The sequence below is a fragment of the Syngnathoides biaculeatus genome, chromosome 14, assembly GCF_019802595.1.
Source record: "Syngnathoides biaculeatus isolate LvHL_M chromosome 14, ASM1980259v1, whole genome shotgun sequence".
In the NCBI taxonomy this organism is placed as follows: Eukaryota; Metazoa; Chordata; class Actinopteri; order Syngnathiformes; family Syngnathidae; genus Syngnathoides; species Syngnathoides biaculeatus.
The window spans coordinates 16,816,100-16,835,262 of NC_084653.1; the positions used below are offsets into that span (position 1 = coordinate 16,816,100).

A 19,163-nucleotide genomic window follows, 5' to 3' on the forward strand; every position below is an offset into this window, starting at 1 on the left:
TTGTGTTTGAAGGAATTTTACTGTCAAACTTTCAAATGTATTCACAATATTCCAGAAACACAAATGTGGACCCATTCAAAAACACTCCACCTTCTCAAGTCAGTGCGTCCACCAACCTAAATATAGATATTTTTTATTTTTACCTCCCCTTATCAAAATGAACCTCAGATTTAAAAAAAAAAAAAAAAGTATTTACATCAGATTGCAAAACTACATCTTAGAAACAACACCCTATTATAAAAAAAGAAAAAAGCAGAAATAATCCTCAGATTTGTGACAGTAATTCCGGTGTGTTGTAATTGTAACGTCAACCCAGCTCGCGCTCTTTAATTCAAATAAAGCGACGGGAAGAGCTTCAGAGGCCTCGCAGCATAGATGTGGAGCTTGCTCTGAAAGTAGCAGTTGTGCCGTTATAGCGCCCCCGTGCTGTGACGCTTCAGCCCTTGTAAAGAGAGCTTGTACCTTGTGATGAAAAGAAGAGATGTATTAATATCTGAAATCAGAGTCAATTACAAATAAAGCATTGTTAAATGCAATGTTAAGGGGGGGGGAGATTTAGACGTATTGAAAAAGCTTCACAATTTAGCATCAGTCTGTCTTGGATACGCGCTTCGGATGAGAAATACTTTGGGGTAAATTCCCCTTGTAGGAGTTCAGCAAAGTACGATCCCTGAGATTCCCCCAAAATGGCTGCATCAAACCAAACTACCCAATTCCTTCTCAAAATCAGGCATAGGTCCATGAAACTTTTTCATGGATTTTGTTATGGTATACACGTCCACCCATCAGGGGGCTGATTCCCCGCACCCCCACCTATTTCAAGGCTCCCAAAAAGACAATTCCAATCTCTAACAAAAGTCAAGACACTCATCAAAGGAATGGAAAAGCGTCCCATACCAGTTGGTGACACCTTTGACTAAATCGAGCTCAGCAAGACTGATCAGCACCTGTGGACAGAAAACACAAAGCATGTAACGTAACTGACTCAAACTGAACAATATTTGCCTTTGGCCATGTCTCCACTGCATGAGTCATTGACAAATGTGTGAAGTGTTTCCTCCATGAGTACAAATGCTTTTATTATCTTTTAGAGGACATCAGCCAGTTTTTCCTCCTCCTCCAAGCTGAAGCCACTTTTTTCATTTCAGCCCCGTAGCCTCGCCCCGGGTTGGGATGGTAAAGCAAGAAGTACTCCACATTAGAGCACACCCTCAAAACCGGCGAATTCCATCAAGACACGAAACAGAGTGGAAAGTGTTGAAAATTGTTACTCCTTGGGGGATTTTAACAATACCATGTCACAGACACGTTGCTAAGACCCATGGGAACTGTTTAAAATTGTGAACAGAATATATAAAATGGAGAGTCACTGATGGTTTAGTGGTACACATGCCTTCCTTTTGTGCGGGCAGCGTGGGATTGATTCCCGCTCAGTGATGGTGTCGATATTTGCCCTGCGACTGACTGGCGACCAGTTCAGAGCGTAGTCCGCCTCTAAATTGCCGCTAGGTGTGATTGTGACTGCGTCTGTTTGTCTCTATGTGCCCTACGAGTGGCTCGTAACCAGTTCAGGGTGAACCCCGCTTCCTCCCCGTTGACAGCTGGGATAGGCTCCAGAACTCCTGTGACCCTTGTGAGGATAAGCAGCTAAGACAATGGATGGATGGATGGATAAAATGTCTCCATTGTATGTAAAGCGAAGTCTGTCTGTTGCTGCCGTTGTATGCATGCTCACCATGCCAATGTCCTTCTTTTCCCGCATGTGGAACATTCTGTTGTTTTTCACCGCCACGTCCAACGTGCGTGTTAGGGCCTCTTGGAGGGATACGTCGAACTCAAACCTGGGGTCAAAGAAGTTGGATAGAAAGAGTATACATATATATACAGACATGCAACAAGAACCCAAATGCAGGCGGACTCATGCACACCCACACTCACAAAAAAAAGATGCAAAAAAAATAGAGACAAAACCACACAAACAGACATAACAATAGAAATTATGCGCACACAAACAAACTCACAGAAACACATTAACACAGAAATATATACACACACACGTGCACACACACAGTCAGAGCCCACAATATAGAAACTCATACTAGTCCATAACCAAAGAACAACAAAAGGAAGTCAAAGTCTGAGATTGTACTTCTCCTCAAAGACGGGATTGACAGTCCTCTTCTTGACGTGGGTCCTCTTGCGGTGTCTCCACGTTTGGTCCGGGAGCAAATACATCCGCACATAAGAGTCCGTTCCATTTTCGCTGCAGGGAAAGATGTCCCTGTAGACGGGAAAGTAGTACGACATCTGACTGGGTGTGGCAATAAGTGTGTCGTGTTATTGTTCATCGCAGCAATAGTCCACTAACAGTTTTGTATTTATCAGTACCCCAGAGAGGAAAATAATGCAATGAATGCATGAAATGATCCCGACTATGTCCAAGCAAGATGTGTTTTGGAAGTTAGGAGACTTACAGTACCTGCAAGAGTTGACCAAAATGACAAGTTTGTTCCTCAAGGTGGCATAACGCACAGTCAGGTTGATCTCACCAAATGAACCACGATGTTTAAGGATGACCCTACAGAATAACAAATATTATGTCACGGGGGGGAAATGGCGATAGAAATAGATGTCATGATTAATTTGGGAATTTTGTTGTTGAAAATGTAGAAAAATCAGTAAATGTGGGACATTTTTAGAATATGGCAAAGCATAGTGTGAATAACCTGATTGTGGAGAATATTCCAACGTTGGAAAAATTACATTCTAAAAGCTCCATAAATTTGGAAATTTTAACGTGGAAAAATTGCAATTTGGCAGAAAAAAGTAGAACATTTTTTAATGGGAATAGTTGTTTATCTGTAATTTGACCTGGTCTAAGTTTATTTCCTTGTTATGGGTAAATGTGTCTCACTTTTCATTTGTTTCTTTGATAGAGGTGAGACTGCCCCATTTTTGGTTTACTTATTTAGTCTGGGTCAATTTGACCTATAATTTATTCCTTGTACACCAGAAATGTTGTCAATGTGACCCGCTGTTGGGTGTTTCTTTGGTATGGGTTAGTATGACCCATTTTTTGGTCTGCTACTTCCGTATGGGTCAAAGTGACCCACAGTTTGTTTCTTTCGTAGAACACAAATGTTCATGAGGTCAACATGTACCGATGTTAGCTTCATCCTTGGTGTTTGTTACTTTGGGACAGCAGAAATGCTCGTGGGTCACTGTGACACAGTCCTAGATTGTGTCTTTGGTATACCAGAAATGCTCTTGGGTCAATGTAACACTTTGGTATCTTGTTTCTTCTGTATAGGTCAGTGAGACACATTTTTGGTTTGTTTCTTTCATACAAATCAGTGTGACCTGCTGTTAGTTTCTTTGGCTCTGGTTGGTGTGAGCCGGTCTTACTTTGTTTCAATGGTACACACACCAGAAAACTTCATCGGTCAATGGGACCTACTTTCTGTATGTTTCTTTGGTATGGGTCAATGTGAATTGCTGTGAATTTCTTTGGTGCACCTGAAATGTTCACGGGGCAATGTGGACTACACTTTGTTTCTTTGATATGGGTCAATTTGATCTACTGTTAGTTTCTTTGGTTCTGGTTAATGTGAGCCGCTTTTAGTTTGTTTCATTAGTACACCAGAAACTTTCACGGGTCAAAGTGACCTACTCTTTGGGTTTTTTTTTTTGGTAAGGGTCAATTTGACCTACTGTTAGTTTCTTTGGGTCTGGGTAGGGTGAGCCGGTCTTAGTTTGTTTCACTAGTACACCAGAAAAATTCACAGGTCCAAGTGACCTACTCTTTGTTTCTTTGGTATGGGTCCATTTGACCTACTGTTAGTTTCTTTGGTTCTGGTTAGGGTGAGCCAGTCTTAGTTTGTTTCACTGGTACACCAGAAACATTCACGGGTCAAAGTGACCTACTCATTGTTTCTTTGGTATGGCTCAATTTGACCTACTGTTAGTTTCTTTGGTTCTGGTTAGGGTGAGCCGGTCTTAGTGTGTGTCACGGGTCCAAGTGACCTATCCTATGTTTCTTTTTTATGGGTCAGTATGACCTATAGTTAGTTTCTTTGGTTCTGGTTAGGGTGAGCCGGTCTTAGTTTGTTTCACTGGTACACCAGAAACATTCACGGGTCAAAGTGACCTACTCTTTGTTTCTTTGGAATGGGTCAATTTGACCTACTATTATTTTCTTTGGTTCTGGTTAGGGTGAGCCGGTCTTAGTTTGTTTCACTGGTACACCAGAAACATTCACGGGTCAAAGTGACCTACTCTTTGTTTCTTTGGTATGGCTCAATTTGACCTACTGTTAGTTTCTTTGGTTCTGGTTAGGGTGAGTCAGTTTTAGTATGTTTCACGGGTCCAAGTGACCTACCCTATGTTTCTTTTTTATGGGTCAGTATGACCTATTGTTAATTTCTTTGGTTCTGGTTAATGTGAGCCGCTCCTACTTTGTTTCATTAGTACACCAGAAACCTTCACAGGTTGAAGTGACCTACTCTTTCTTTGTTATAGGTCAATATGACCTGCTGTGAGTTTCTTTGGTACACCAGAAATGTTCATGGGTCAGTGTGACCAACTGTTCTTTTTTTTTTCCCCCACTATTCACACCCCGCCCCCTCTCTTCGGTATGGGTCAATGTACCCTGTACAGCATAAAATGTTCACACGCACCAAGAACTCACTCTGGATACGAAGCTCCATCTGCCAGATCGAAGCGTGACGATGCCAACGCGTTCTCTGACAGGAGGCTGTGGGAGTCATACCGCCGCATGTTCATCGTAGCCGGAGCCGGCCTTAAGGCCTCTGAAGCCAGGTAAGAACCCCGCCGGTGAGTGGAGTAGTCCTCGGGAAGGATTGTCCGAGGGTTGCCCGAGTTGGGTGCGGACGAGACTCGACCAGCGGGACTCGTGTGTGAAGAAAGTGCAGATAAGGAGGATGCACTCATGTTGCTAGGTGGTATTTGTTGGTCCCCTTGAGGTCTGATGATGGGCTTGGGTGGTGGCTGTTCAATAGTAAGAATCTGTTGGGAATGGAGTTTGAAGATTAGTAAAATACTTCAAAATGAATGCTCTTCTTCTTGTCTTGAATTTAAAGATGGTGTATTATGGAAAATTGACATTTTGAATCCTCATATCCAAATTCATTAGCATTTTTGGAGTGCCTGCCCAAGTGAGAAACTAAACCAATCAATTTTTGGTTTTGTCTTTTGTTTTTCAGGCCTCCAATTTAGGTTTTTATTTTTTGATGGTTTTGGTTTCAGGTAAGGGTTTATAGGTAGAAGTTGTGTTTTAAACTAGGATTCGGGTGTCAGATTAGGGTTTCAAAGCCTTAGTTGGAGTTTTTAAATTAGAATTAGGCTTCCAGGTAAGTGTATCCAGCTTTAAACTAAAATTAGGGTTTAAGAGTTGTTTTTTGTGGGCACACTATAAATCATGCGACTAAACTTGAGGTCTTCCGTCAGGTATGTGGCTGTAGTTTGCTGAATTACAAACAAGATCTCGTTGTGGCTAAAACTAATTGTTTCTAAGGAATAATCTCTGATTATTGAAATAACCCCAAGTACTTGTTTGACAAAGTTGCAATGCTAACCCAAAAGCAGCCTACTTTTTTAGTTGATTTCATTCAATTCTTCAATGGAAAAAGACAGTTTAGCTCATTAGGAGCAAGATTAAGGAGACCTTGCCTCAAAACAGTCTTTTCTCACTGAGACTAACATGTTCTGTATCAAAACCTCCGTTCACAGGGTGCTGGTCCTTTGGTGATTTGCAGAGCCAGAAAGACGTTTGCAGATTATTTCGGTTTTCTATTTGGGTTCCAGTACTCTGAAATGCCCTTCTCACAAATTTTAGAGCTGCTACCTCAATGGAAATATTTAAATCTCTACTTAAGGCTTAATTTCACATTTTGGCATTTAGTTTAAACCCAAATAGGCCTGTTTTATTGCCGCTTCCCCTTGCTCCTCACTATTCCTCTACTGCGCTACAAGGAGGCTTGGTGACTATGACTAAATCTGAAACTGGTGCTGTATGGGTTCTGCAGCATCCAACTGGGACAGGATCTGAGGTGGAACACTTCCCCTTGGGCGTTGCTGCGGGAGGATTCTGCTCCAAATGACTGGGCCGGCCTGGTCATCCTGAGAGGGGGATCCCTCCATCTGCGACAGGTGGGGTTCAGTTGGTCTTTTGATGAGTAAGGAGTGTGGTCCTTGGCCTGGTCCATGTGTAAAGTGCCCTGAGACAACTTCTGTTGCATTTTGTCACTATTTAAATAAACCTGAATTTAATTGAATAAATCTTCACAGATCCATGTGACCTGTTAGTTTGTTTCTTTGCTTCACCAGAAAAATTTATGGGTTTGTCTGATAGTTTCTCTGGTACGGTGTGCTCGGTTTGTGCGCTCTACCCACCCTCAGCGTAGCCTTGAGTTTGATCTGGCTGTTCGCTCCCGACTGCTCGAGCAAGAAGCGCTGATCTAGCATCATGTTGGAAACGTTCATGAAGCGACTGATGGGCAGGCGGAGAATGCCAATCTGGGACTTCTTCTCGTTTTCTTTCACCTGCCACCAGTAATCCCCAACACATACTCCTTATTGTGTTATACCGAAATCAGTGTATCGTTTTTAAAATTTGGTTTTTAAACGTGCCCAACCTGAACAATGAGCTGCTGTGTTTTCACATCATGCACGAAGAAAGTGAAGCCCTCTTCCCACACGGGGTCTTTATTTGAAAACACAACCTGAAAAGATCTTGAGATTAATCATGCGGCAGGTGTCTACCAAATTAGCAACATTCGCTGAGTTTAGCACGTGCTTCACCCATGTAGTTAGTATTTATAGAATGTCACATGCTTCTTGAAGAAACACTTTAGCAACATTAGCTTAGCATGCACATCAGTTATCCGATTTAAACAATTTCATTATTATTGTTTCGTATTATCAATGTCTATGCTGAATTATATCAATTGGATCAAATCACAACTATTACAAAAATCCCATTAGCATTTTGTAAGCCATACCTTGCTTTTCTGAACGTTGTCACTGATGGACATTTCCACAAAGGAGCTCGGACCTGCGGACTTTCTCGTGAGCTGAAAATCAACCCAATCCATCATCATTTTTGCGTAAACTAAAATGATGATTTTATTTGGTTATTCAAATTTGACCAACCAATTTTTCAACTCAAATGCTGTCCGTATTCATTTGGAATACTGAATTTGGACTAATTGGAAAAAAATTAACACGACAAAATACAACACCCCATCCAAAACTAAACAAAAAGCGTACAGTATTCATAATCATTTGGATCAATGTGAACTTTTCCTCAAGTCTACTGTGGTGAATTGAAGCGCGAGGTCTATGAATGTCCAGCAGATGGCAGTATCAATGAGGCGGCCGCTGAGGTGCTGAGATTTATCTTTGAGGGAAATAAGAAGTCTGTCTTCCATGTTTTGTTTTGTTTTTTTGTGTGTGTGGAAAGGGACTACTAAAAAAAACAAAAACATTAAAAAACATCCTTGCCTGCCTTTGAAATGTAAACCAAAATTCAAAAGCTAAGGAGGAAGTCTAACCATCAGTAAATATGAAAGTCATGCAGTTGAAAGACAGGAAATACCAGCTGCTGCAGCACTAAATAGAAGAAATAACTTGCAGGAGTGACATTAGACAAGGCCTAAAAGGGGCATAAACACTTACCCGACCTTCTCTCCCATGCTTCTTTTTTTGATGGTGCTCAATCTCACTGAGGTCTTTCTGCAAACATACATTCACACCACTGTTCATTGGAAAATTGCTTTCTCAAGTTCTCACATACTATATTCTTGGGGGTAGGGACCGAGCGCTGCTACAAATAGCAAAAAAAAGGAAAAAAAAAAGGAATTGACGGCCTTTTCAAAATGTTTATAGTTGCCATTACTAATCTGTAAAATTAAATGATTTTTAAAAAAACTTTAATATCATATCAATCTTATTTTACAACATTACCCTTAAAATAAATTGCTTACAGATCTCCAGAAGTCTTCAATAATGTCACAAAAATGTGTTCATTTTGTTGTGAGTCACTTTTTTGGAAAAATAGTTGATAAAGGGGTTGTAATAGTAAACTGTAAGTATCCCTCACTTTTTCGCAAATGCTCTCACGCCGCCCTTCGTAGTTACTGTAGCAGAAGCCGTTCTCTGCATTTACATGAACTATTCTGTTGTACGAATGGCAGCATGTAAATACACATTAACTGTACCTTCTGCCAACTGGTGGCAGGGCATTTAATTATTTTCACTGTATGTCGCTGGCAGGGATAGATCAAGAAAGATACATTATTTGTAATGAATAAATAATAATTATTGGATCATCCAGAGGAAATTGGATAATTTCTTGCTTTAGCATTAGTGGTGGAATATCACTATTTTAGTGGTCACATTTGTTACAGGTTACTCACAGGCAGGTTGGAGGCGTTGTCCAGATACACGGCAAGCATGGCACAGGCGTAGCCCTCAGAAGACTGGAAGAGGCAGGGGAAAATATGTTTATGTCTACAGAGACCAGCCCAAGGATTAATGCAGTTGAACGTCATGGAATATAACTACATAACATTATTAGGGCAACACATTTTGGTTCATTTTAATAATGGCCCCACAAAACAAATTGCTTTAATTTTTGCTGGTCTATAATGCGTAGCCCTATCACAACACTTTATAACTCCACTCTCATCATGGTAACAAAAGCCATACTCTGCATTTGCATGAGATATACGGAAACCAGCACCCCAAACCGGATTGATTTAGACCCACTCCATGCTTTGAGCCTCTGCAAATGAATAAATTTTTTAACATATTGTTAAAGCTTTAATGAAAAATTAAGAAAAGTATCAGTTTCATTATTTCAACATTTTTTTTCAAGATTGACTAGACTTTAAAATTAGTCAATTTCACCTGCAAAATTGATTACTCGTTTATTTCTAATATGCAATTGTGAATACAGAAAGGTTTCCTATATCATTGTTTTGTCGTGTGTTCAAGTGCAGCTATTTGTGTCTATGTGCCTTGTAATTGGCTGGCAACAAGTTCAGGGTGTACCCCGCCTTGACAGCTCAGATGGGCTCCAGCGTGCCCCGCGACCCTTGTGAGGATAAGCGGATAAGAAAATGGATGAATGGATGATGGTAGAAGTATGTCTCGCTCAGAATCAATGGAAAAATGAATAATATACAGTAATGCTGATAGTGACAGGTCAATTGTATTATACCATATTAAGCTTTTGGGGAGTTTCACTGAAAAGCTTCGCTGAAGGAAATGTGGGCTCGAGAAAGTGATTGTGACCGCAGAAATAAGGAAGGGTGTGAAAAGTAGGCATTGGTAATCTCCAAACCAGAATAGACACATCACACCGCTGAGTAAGACAGACTCTGTTGACATGCCACGTCGGCTGGACCACCTTTAACCACAGCCGAAATCACTTTCAGTGCCAACGGCAATGAAGGTCACAAATTGGGCTCTACAGCCAGCATAGAACCCACAGCTCCTCAAAGCTGGTACATACTTGTAACAATCAACATGCTTTTTCATTTTTAGCTGTTTCATCAAGCTCCTAACTAGTATTAATGAGCAACATTATGGCAGCTTCCTACCTCCTTCAGCAAAGTGGAGTCACATTGTAGTGAAAGCCAGCGAAGCTTCAGATGCACTTCTCCACTCTGGATCCCCTCCAGAGGAAACCACTAGAACAGAGGATGCAGAAATACAACGCTAAGTTGAAGAAAGAATGATTGATTTCATTCCAATCATTTGTCAACAACTGAGTGCAACCCCACCTGATCCATTTCCTTCTCCTTCTTCACTTCTCCCAGATCCAGGTGATACCTTAAAAGGGGAACGCACATAAACATAAACATGATAACGACCTTGTTATAAAGGATTGAGGCAGTTCCTTACAGGACATACCATTGGCTGTGTGTGTCAGATTCTTCTTACCTTCCAATAAAGTCATCTTTGTCTGTGTCTTCATCAAAAATCTCCACTTCCAGCTCTTGTCCAGGTGCCTCGTGAACAACAAACTGTGTGCCCGCACAGGCACACACATTACTATTGATATCCAATTAGTATTGCATTTAAATTAATATGACAACTGTGTGTAATACATGTGAAAAAAATGTACAATACTGTTGAAAAGCTTTGGGTGACCCAAACAACGTTCAGGCTGTTTAAATGAAAGCACTTTTCTTTACAACAGTAACAATGATGAAATGCACCATAAGCCATTTTTTACATGCAGTTTCCATGAACACATCTTTCCTCACAATCGCTATACACACATTCTACTATTGACCATGACACAAAATCTGTTGATACCATACATGTGTATACTTTATTCAAGTCTGAGCTTCCCAAACATGTCCATCTGAAGGGATCAATTCGTCATTACACTGGTTTACAATTGAAATCACACACAAGATGGACCAGACCATTTTCTACACTTGCCCTTAAAAAATGTACTTGTCCAAGATATTATTAAACTGTGGCTTATTCAAGGTCAGAATTTAAATTTTATTGGAATGCTACCATATAACCATAAAAAGACAGTTCAGTGTTGCTGAATTCTATTACTATTCTGCAAGGAAGAGTGGGCCAAAATCTCTCAATAGAGATTTAAAGATTCAGTGGCAGTTACAGAAAATGCTTGATTTCCGTTTGTGCTGCTGCGGGTTGCCAAACCAGTTATTAGCTACCGAATTAGTTTTTCCACGAGGCCCAGGTACCTTGAAATGAGTTTTTTTCTTTCCTAAACAAAATCAGCATTTGAAATCTGCATTTTACATTAACTTGTGTTATCTAAGTAGAAAATAAATGGATGATCTTTGTTTTTCTTTCTTTCGGCTTGTCCTGTTAGGGGTCACCACAGCTTGTCCTCTCAGATAAACGCTCATATTTGTTTGGCACAGTTTTTACGCCGGATGCCCATCCTGACGCAACCCATCTTGGGGAGTGGAGGCCCCAGTGAGAAACGAGCTCATGACGCCTGGTTCACCAAACCAATGCCCTAACCACTGACCTATGGGGCCCCCCCGATGGATGATCTTTGCTTGATTATCTTTAATATTTAAATGACCGAGCTACGCAAAAAAATTACAATTGGCAATATGGTACTTGGTCATGAAGTAACATTCCTCTCCTACCTCATAGACTTCATCCCATCTGGGGTGTAGGTTCTCTTTGATGGTCTTGGTCTTGACGTTCCGATCGCCAACGCGGAGGGTCGCATAGGGATCCGACTTGCCCTTCACCAAGCCCAGCATGTACGTGTCCTTGGCCACCAGGTCTCGTGCCTCCAATAAGTGGACTCTTACAACTCCCTGGAAAGAAAAAAAGTCAGCTGTCAAAACGTCATTGTACTTCACATTTAAAAATACTCCAGAAATGGTTGATTGCATCTTTGACGTACACGGGGAAGGGGAAACCTCATTTGGTCCACTTTGACTTGGTCAATGAGTGGAAAGCACATGCGGTTGGGCAACACCATGAGAGAGGCTATGATGTCCATGATGGTCTCTTCCGAAAGAGAACTAAAGGTAGACGGACAAGTGACTGATGAGACCGAAAACACACAATGGGAAAATACTGAAGTCTCCAAAATGAGAACGTACCTGAAGGCGGGGCTATCCAAAATGTTGGTCATGCCAGTCCAGTTGATTTCAAGGGTCTGAAAGATTATGAGGTTGAGATTATTATTATTATTATTATTATTAGATTATGAGTTTCATTGTGGATTAGCAATGGCCAATAAGGCCTTAAAATGAAATCGTAGATCTTTTTTTTTTATTTTATTTTTTTAAATGCAAAAATTACATTTTTCTCCTGTGTTTCTAGAAAAAGATCGTGACAATGACATTATTCCCAATTAATTTTGGTCTTTGTTTTTGCATTTTTTAAAATATATTTCTGGGCTTTGCTTCAATTATTCTGCTTCCCAAAAAAATTTTAACCCCCTCCCCCGAGCATTACAAACTCACATCAACTTCCCCAGAAATAATGGAAATACAGTATATAATTTTAGTAATGCACCATAATGTTTCATGCCTCCCAACTAAAACAGGCAGACGGCATAACAAAGTTATCGAGGAAAACAAAAGGCAGCAGAATATGCTTCGATATCAACGAAAAATGAGAGGCCCCGTAGCTCAGTGGTTAGAGCACTGGTTTGGTAAACCAGGGGTTGTGGGTTCATATCCCACTGGGGCCTCCACTCCCTGAGAAGGGTTGCGTCAGGAAGGGCATCCGGCGTAAAAATTGTGCCAAACGTATATATGCGTCCATCTGAGATGATACGCTGTGGCGACCCCGAAAGGGACAAGCCAAAAGAAACACACATCAACGAAAAATGGTGTACCAACGTCACGGGTAATTCAACAATTCAATTTCAGAAAATGATATTGAGTGGATTGAAGATTTGTGAGGTCTCTTGCATTCATGTCTAGTCATACTGGTAAAACAGACGGATGACAAAATATTTGCCATTTGGAAGCACATACAGCATGTTACCTTGGGTCTAAAATGGATAAATCAATATTACACGTATTTACTGTCATAATACAAGCACCTTTCTTGTCATATGCAAAACAATGAAAAAACGATTGCATCCAGGAACTAAAGTCTCTTTTTTTACTTCTTTTCTTTTTTAACAATAGCTAATTTGGTTACCCTGGATGTACTTTTGTAACCATGTTCCTCTTTGTCTGCAGCCATGTTGTATGTTAATGCACCTTACCAGGGATACGAATTGAAGGGAATCTTGACAAATAAACTTGAATTGTTTGGCCAGGACAACTATGAATTATAATAACACATTAGAAAGTGTCACGCTGATGGCTGACTCACTGGGCGACGAATGAAAAAGAAGGTGACTCCTCCCACTAGTGGCACTTCTCCAATGAGAGGCTCCAGAATCACCCTGATCATCCCCCGCAGCTAGAATATTCAAGACACTTGCATTAGTATGTAAAATGTAGGTTTCAACTGCTTGTCTAAAAATATATTCATAAAGCAGCAGTCAAATTTAGTGCAAGTGAAAATACAATAGTCTTTATCTTACTACATTCATAGGTGTACTGACCTTTAGACCTTTGACACCAGCTGTGATGGCCGACTTCAGCTCTGCATCGATGTCCACGTCGCCTTCATAACTGCAGAGAAAAACGGGTCAGAAACATCGCAGTCTATGAGGCGGGAAATGTTCCAAACCAACTTGACGGTCAGGTCCAGGACCACCTCCCTGTGGTCCACCTCATGGGTGTACGCTTTTATGCCAACGATCCTCAGAGGCTGGAATTCCAAACACAAATTGATCGAGTCACTCATGGTTTTGTCAGAGCACTTCTCTGGAAATTCCTAGTTGTTTAATCACTCATTTTAAAAATAATTTTCTTTCAATACCGATAACATCAACCATTTGTGGTGGGGCCTTCATACAGAAAAAATAAAAAAATCTTCATCCATCAATCCATGTCCTTATTTTCCATTAGTAAATATAACTTTTGTGGTGTCCTTTACGAGTTTTACGAGCTAATAGCAGCACTTCAACAAGACACCCATCCTCTTTTGAATTATGATTTTTGATAAATACTGAGTATTTTACAGGTTTTGGGTATAAAATATCCTATTATAATTTTGCAAAGTTTCCGCGCTTGGGCCAAACTTTAACTGTATCCCAATACTAAGTGGAAACATGCAATGTTCAGATCACTTAGATGTTAAATAAAAAAGTAATGTTTTGGTGACATCTTGTGACATAAATTGTAACTATAAATGTTTTGTGGGCAAGTCAATTACTCTAAACCAGGGGTCTCAAACACATGGTCCACGGGCCATTTGCGGCCCACGAGATGATATTTTGCGGCCCCCACCTTTGTATGAAAGTATAATGGTAGTGCGGCCCTTGAGTTTTAAATGGATGGCACTATTACAGTGTTGAGTGCGGAGCAGACTAATCACAGTGGGGTAGGTGGCTATTAGGCATGTGACTTCTACCGGGCTTGATGCAAGCAGAGAAATAATTTTCAATGAGAAAGTTACAGCAGTTGCTAAGGAGAGTTTGTTTGTTTTTTTTAAATAGTGTTACACAAGTTGTAAACACCAGTCTTTCATCTTATTTTGTGTTTAAAAGCCTCAGCCAGACTCCACCTCCAGCCGCCCCGAGTTAAATCGAGTTTGAGACCCCTGCTCTAAACTGATGACTGTTGAAGTGATACATCTCGAGTCAGACCACAGTTTCTGACACTGACAGCCCCCCATGAATGCGCTTCTTCACTCCAATCTATGCACAGTCACACCTCAATACCTATGTTATGTATTTATTCATTTCTTTTATTGTAACTACTCTTATTTTGAAGGTAAGAGCTCACTATGTGTCCAAAGTGGATCTTGGTGAACGTGAACGTCTTCAGCTCAGAGCTGGACTGTCTGACGGCAGTCTGGATGCTTTCCCGAAGAAGTTTCTCCATGAACATCCCAAAGAAAGGCCACGCCTGCTCCAAAACCTTCGACACCAAAACAAGATTTAAAAAAAAAAAAAATATTACAAAGACTGCAAAAATGGACTTGACCTTCATTCACTTATTAGGTTTCTTGAAAACTGAGGAGAAAGCCTAAACGTGTTTTTGATACTGTACCTTATTAACCCACTCGACTTTCTCCACATCGTTGAATTGGATCTTTGAAAAATACACAAAAAAACATTACAGTCAAGTCAAAAGTGTCTCCCAATCAGAGTGAACCAGATTGAGGCATGCAGAAAGAATAATGTGGATATATTCAAACTGATTGGTGTATCTTTAATTAGCAATCTGGCATCCACATTTGAAAATGGCTTAGGCGGGAAATTATTATGGACATTTTACTTTTTCAATTGTTTCTATACAAATACAGTTGTTGGGTCTGTGGCTGTTTTTTTTACACAATCCAATTCCCACACTAAGTTTCTCTGCCATGAGTGGCAGCAAGGCTCGGGGAACATCTGCCATTTTCAAGGAACTACAGGGAAGCAGTATCCACGTCAAAGCCAAAACAGTAAGAAGGGATGCTCAGGAAAGCCACGGAAGCACGGGGAGAACATGCAAAGTCCACACAGGGAGGGCCGGGATTGAACCCGGGTCCTCAAAACTGTGAGGCCAACCCTTTTCCAGATGATCCACCATGCCGCCGCAGCTATTTTAAATAACTTAAAAATGCAGTATCCTTTCATACAAACGTCTTGAAAATCAGAGCATGACAATGAAAGCCTTCACTGATCCATTTCATTATTATATTTAACTTGGAATCAATATAAGTGCACATCAATTTTGATTAGCGATTACCGTAGTTTTGTTATGTTTTGTTTTCCAAGAAAGCATACACTTAAAATCAAATCCATGGCACCTGCTTGACTTTCAAAACATTTTTAGTGCGTTTAGAAGACACAGCCGGCATGTTCAGGGAGTTTCTACTCGTGAGTGGGTGTGGTGCAAGTGCTTCAAGCTTGTTATGAGGATCAACCCGAGTCAGGTATGTCAGAAATTGCTTAACATAAAACAAATGCAGGACTTGAATTGATCATAATCTGTTCGGGGGGAGATAGTGTTGACCATTGATCCCACCAATTTGTTGTTGGTGGAAATTATCCAATTACAATGTCATGCAATTGGGCTACGGAATACGTTTAATGTAAAGTGTATTTATTCATTTATCCATGCCAGCAGAACTAATGATAGGTCCAACGGTTAAAAACTAACGTGACTGCACTTTTAAAGCATGTTTTCATAACGATTTTTTTTTATCATGAGGAATATGTACTTTGTTTCAATAAACTAAAAAGTTGAATAAATTTATAGTCTATGTACAGTCTCAAAGCTTTGCTGCAGAAAATTTCTGAATTTTCCAAATCCAAGTATATCCACTACAGATTATAGTTAAAACAGCAAAAGAATAACCTCATTTTTTTTTTTTTTTTTTTTTTAAACGTACCCACGATGCCATCTGCAGAGACTTCTTGAGCTCCGTGCTCACCACCTGCGTCTCGTTGTCCACAAAGTCGATGGCTGTCCCGATGCGGGAATACTTCCACTGTCGGTTCTTCTTCCACCAGGTGACCATGAGCATACACAGCAGCAGCCAGCTCACGCTCAGGCCGAGGTATCCCGTAAGGTACACAGGGTAGAAGAGCACGATGCCGCGGATGAAGTACATGGAAAACTCAGTCAGGATGCGGTTGACGTTGGACGGTGAGAGTTTCTCCGAGGTGCCACTGCTGTCGTCGAGGGAGAGGTCGCCGCCGAGTTCGAGTCCCTCCGCCGGGGTCGGGGAGCTGCTTGGGGAAGCCATTGAGTGGTTTCGAATCCCCGCCGGGCTCAGTTGGTTCTCGGGGCTGGAAAAGCTGCGTTGCGCAGCGGGGAAGTGGGCCGAAACACTTCCGCGTTGGGGAGCCGTGAGAGGTAGGCGGAGGCACACCTGAGCCCCTTTGGGTGGGGCGCCTTGCACCTACAGTTCCGCTTTATGGGCCACACTCAGCCAAGTAAGGCTATGGACAAACAAAGGAGCCCTATCATTTGATTAGATTGCACTAAATTGTTCGTGCAAATCAATAATATGTTTGCATGTAACTCAGCATCGGACCCGTGTATGAAATGATTAACGAACAACCATTTGAGTTTTGCTAGTGATACAGTTTAGGTTTCAAATGCCTAAATAAGTCGATTTGTGAATCACAAACTTCTTTTTTTCTGTATTTTACAAGGGTATTTAACTACACTTACAATATTGCATGACAAAATAGGGATGAATAGGCTGAGTGCATGTGTGAAATGTAAATTGTCCATATAAAATGCATTTCTTCCTTCTTTTGTTGGTCTTATGTAATATCTATCCATCCTTTTCTTAGCCGCTTATCCTCACAAGGGTCGCTGGGAGTGCTGGAGCCTATCTCAGCTGTCAACGGGCAGGAGGCGGGGTACACCCTGAACTGGTTGCCAGCCAATCGCAGGGCACATAGAGACAAACAGTCGCACTCACAATCACACCTAGGGGCAATTTTAGAGTGTCCAATTAATGTTGAATGTTTTTTGGTATGTGGGAGGAAACCGGAGTGCCTGGAGAAAACCCACGCAGGCACGGGGAGAACATGCAAACTCCACACAGGCGGGTCCAGGATTGAACCCGGGACTTCAGAACTGTGAGGCCAACGCTTTACCAGCTGATCCACTGTTCCACCTACTCTGTAAATACTATATTTAAATAAACTCTATGTCACGGGTAGGAAGGAGCTGGATCCAAGAGCAGGTGGATGCAAATGTAGTGTAATGAACAGTTTATTGAGTAAAGGGTATGGAGGTTGTGTTGAGTGGAGAGAACAGGCGGCCGACTTGAAAGCTGGGATGATGGGAATCAGGAACACAGGGGAACACTGAGAATTAGGAGACAAGATTTAACACAGGAGACCGAGGACTAATGTGGCTTATTTGTCTCAGGTGGGCCGTGATACCACTAGGACCTTTCCGACCTGTCAATCAGATGGCCGCATTGTCTTAACCCCTGACCTTAGGGATGAATCTTCAAAGACTGGAACGTTTAACTGGGCAGAATGGGATTGATGATTTGGGTAATGGGAAATGACCAATGAAACACAGTAAGTTTACATGACTGTTCGAAGTGGGAGGTTATGAAAGGAAAGACAGAGTCCCTCCCTGATGTAATCCTCCATTGCTTTTTCCTTTGGTCGGGATAGAGTGGACACTTGGCTGGTGGGAAGTAGAGCTCATAGGAAGGTGTCAATGGCCCAGTCGTACGAGTGGTGGGGGTAGAGGTAATTCAAAGTCTATGCTCATCACTGGGGAGAGCTCACGATACTCTGGAAATTTGTCGGCGCTCCACTGGCCCAGCAGAGGCTGGCAGGTCCACTGAGAGTGGAATGGCAGAGAGCACACAGTGGGAATGGCCCTTAAAAGCTACATCATCCAACCCGCATTCACCCCCAAGTATACATTATGTAATATTCTGACGGGTGGCTTCTTTGCCCTGAACAGGTTCATCAAAAACCTTACGGAGTTCAGTGGAAATGGAATCGAGTGAATTGAGGACCAAGGAGGAGTTGTGCTATAAGTAAAAGTACAAGTAAAAACTGATTACATGCACCGTGGTCCCCGGGTTTTTGGTATGGGAGGAAGGAAGTAGTTTGGACTGAATCTTCGAGGAAAGGAGGGAAACTTGCTGTGTGAGTGAATGTAGATTTTGAAGTGTGTCTTATGCCCATATTTAGTCATGACTGCATAATTTCAACATGTCCTCAGTGGGGCTCTGTTCTGTAGTCAGATGTGTCCTTCAGTGATATCGCGTGTCTCTGTATGTAGGATAACCTTGCTGAACTGTATACTGGACACTTTGTAATAATCCATTGCCAGATAGAACCGGTTGAGACAGAAACCCTTTGTCGAAATGGAAAGCCCGATGTCATGCCACAGGTTTGATACTACTCATGGTCCACCCTTGTGACAAGAAAGATGTGTGCTTTCTCTGTACCTTCGCACTTGTGATCTGCTCTCTACAGCCATTGTCTGTAACTCATAAGTGCCTGGAATAGTCTGTAAGTAAATTCTTCGAAGAAACTGTTCATCGTCTCCAGCCTTTATTTAGATAACCAACATTCTTACTACCCGAAATTAAACGAACACACGGAGGGAAAAAAAAGTGTCCTCCAACAATTTCATGAATCCCTTTTCTTGTCTTTCTACTTGGAGGATGAGTGCCTTCAGTGCCTCCAGAGTTGCTGGGTCCACGATGGCCAAACTTTTTTGTCACGAATAGGAAGGAGCTGGACCTAAGCGCAGGTATTGGGAGATGTAATATGATGAACAGTTTGAGGAAATGGTATGGAGGTGGTGCTGGATGTGTTAGCAGGTGTTGGCGTGGACAGGTGGCAGGCAGTGGAGAGAACACACACCTGGATAGATGGCAGGGATGACGTGAATCAGGAACAAGGAGATAAGAGTAAACACAGGATACCAAGGCGTAACATGGCTTATTCGTGTCAGGTGGGCCACGGTACTGCTAGGAAAGGCTGCAATACTTGGGCAAGGATCTCTGGAAACAGGCAGGCTTATATACACCAGTGGTGGCGACGTTGAGTGGATACAGATGTTACAAACAGA

At 41.6% G+C, this 19,163-nt stretch overlaps 2 protein-coding genes across 2 annotated transcripts in view; one reads left to right on the forward strand and one right to left on the reverse strand.

Moving 5' to 3' along the window:
* esyt3 (extended synaptotagmin-like protein 3) lies at nt 1–16,344 on the reverse strand. The gene is made up of 23 exons (XM_061841457.1): nt 15,988–16,344; nt 14,658–14,699; nt 14,391–14,525; nt 13,235–13,311; nt 13,103–13,172; nt 12,868–12,957; nt 11,637–11,692; nt 11,435–11,555; nt 11,169–11,345; nt 9,967–10,049; nt 9,807–9,855; nt 9,624–9,713; nt 8,436–8,498; nt 7,696–7,752; nt 7,020–7,091; nt 6,654–6,740; nt 6,412–6,561; nt 4,688–5,025; nt 2,480–2,578; nt 2,150–2,281; nt 1,736–1,841; nt 898–947; nt 1–462 (listed from the first exon to the last, which is right to left on the reverse strand). Exons 1-23 carry the CDS (start codon nt 16,342–16,344, stop codon nt 411–413), a joined length of 2,553 nt encoding a protein of 850 aa, XP_061697441.1. The 3' UTR covers nt 1–410.
* znf142 (zinc finger protein 142) overlaps nt 16,316–19,163 on the forward strand; it is a 19,367-nt gene continuing 16,519 nt past the window's right edge. Inside the window, exon 1 of the mRNA XM_061841453.1 lies at nt 16,316–16,454. The gene's annotated coding sequence lies outside the window, so the exon portion shown is untranslated. The remainder of the gene's footprint in view (nt 16,455–19,163) is intronic.

Coding starts and splice junctions, on each gene's coding strand:
- esyt3 (XM_061841457.1), bottom strand. CDS start 16,344: ATGGCTTCCCCAAGCAGCTCCCCGACCCCGGCGGAGGGACTCGAACTC. Junction 11,693..12,867: donor TCTTTTTCATTCGTCGCCCA/GTGAGTCAGCCA, acceptor ATAATCTTTCAG/ACCCTTGAAATCAACTGGAC. Junction 7,753..8,435: donor ACAACGCCTCCAACCTGCCT/GTGAGTAACCTG, acceptor GTATGTTTGCAG/AAAGACCTCAGTGAGATTGA.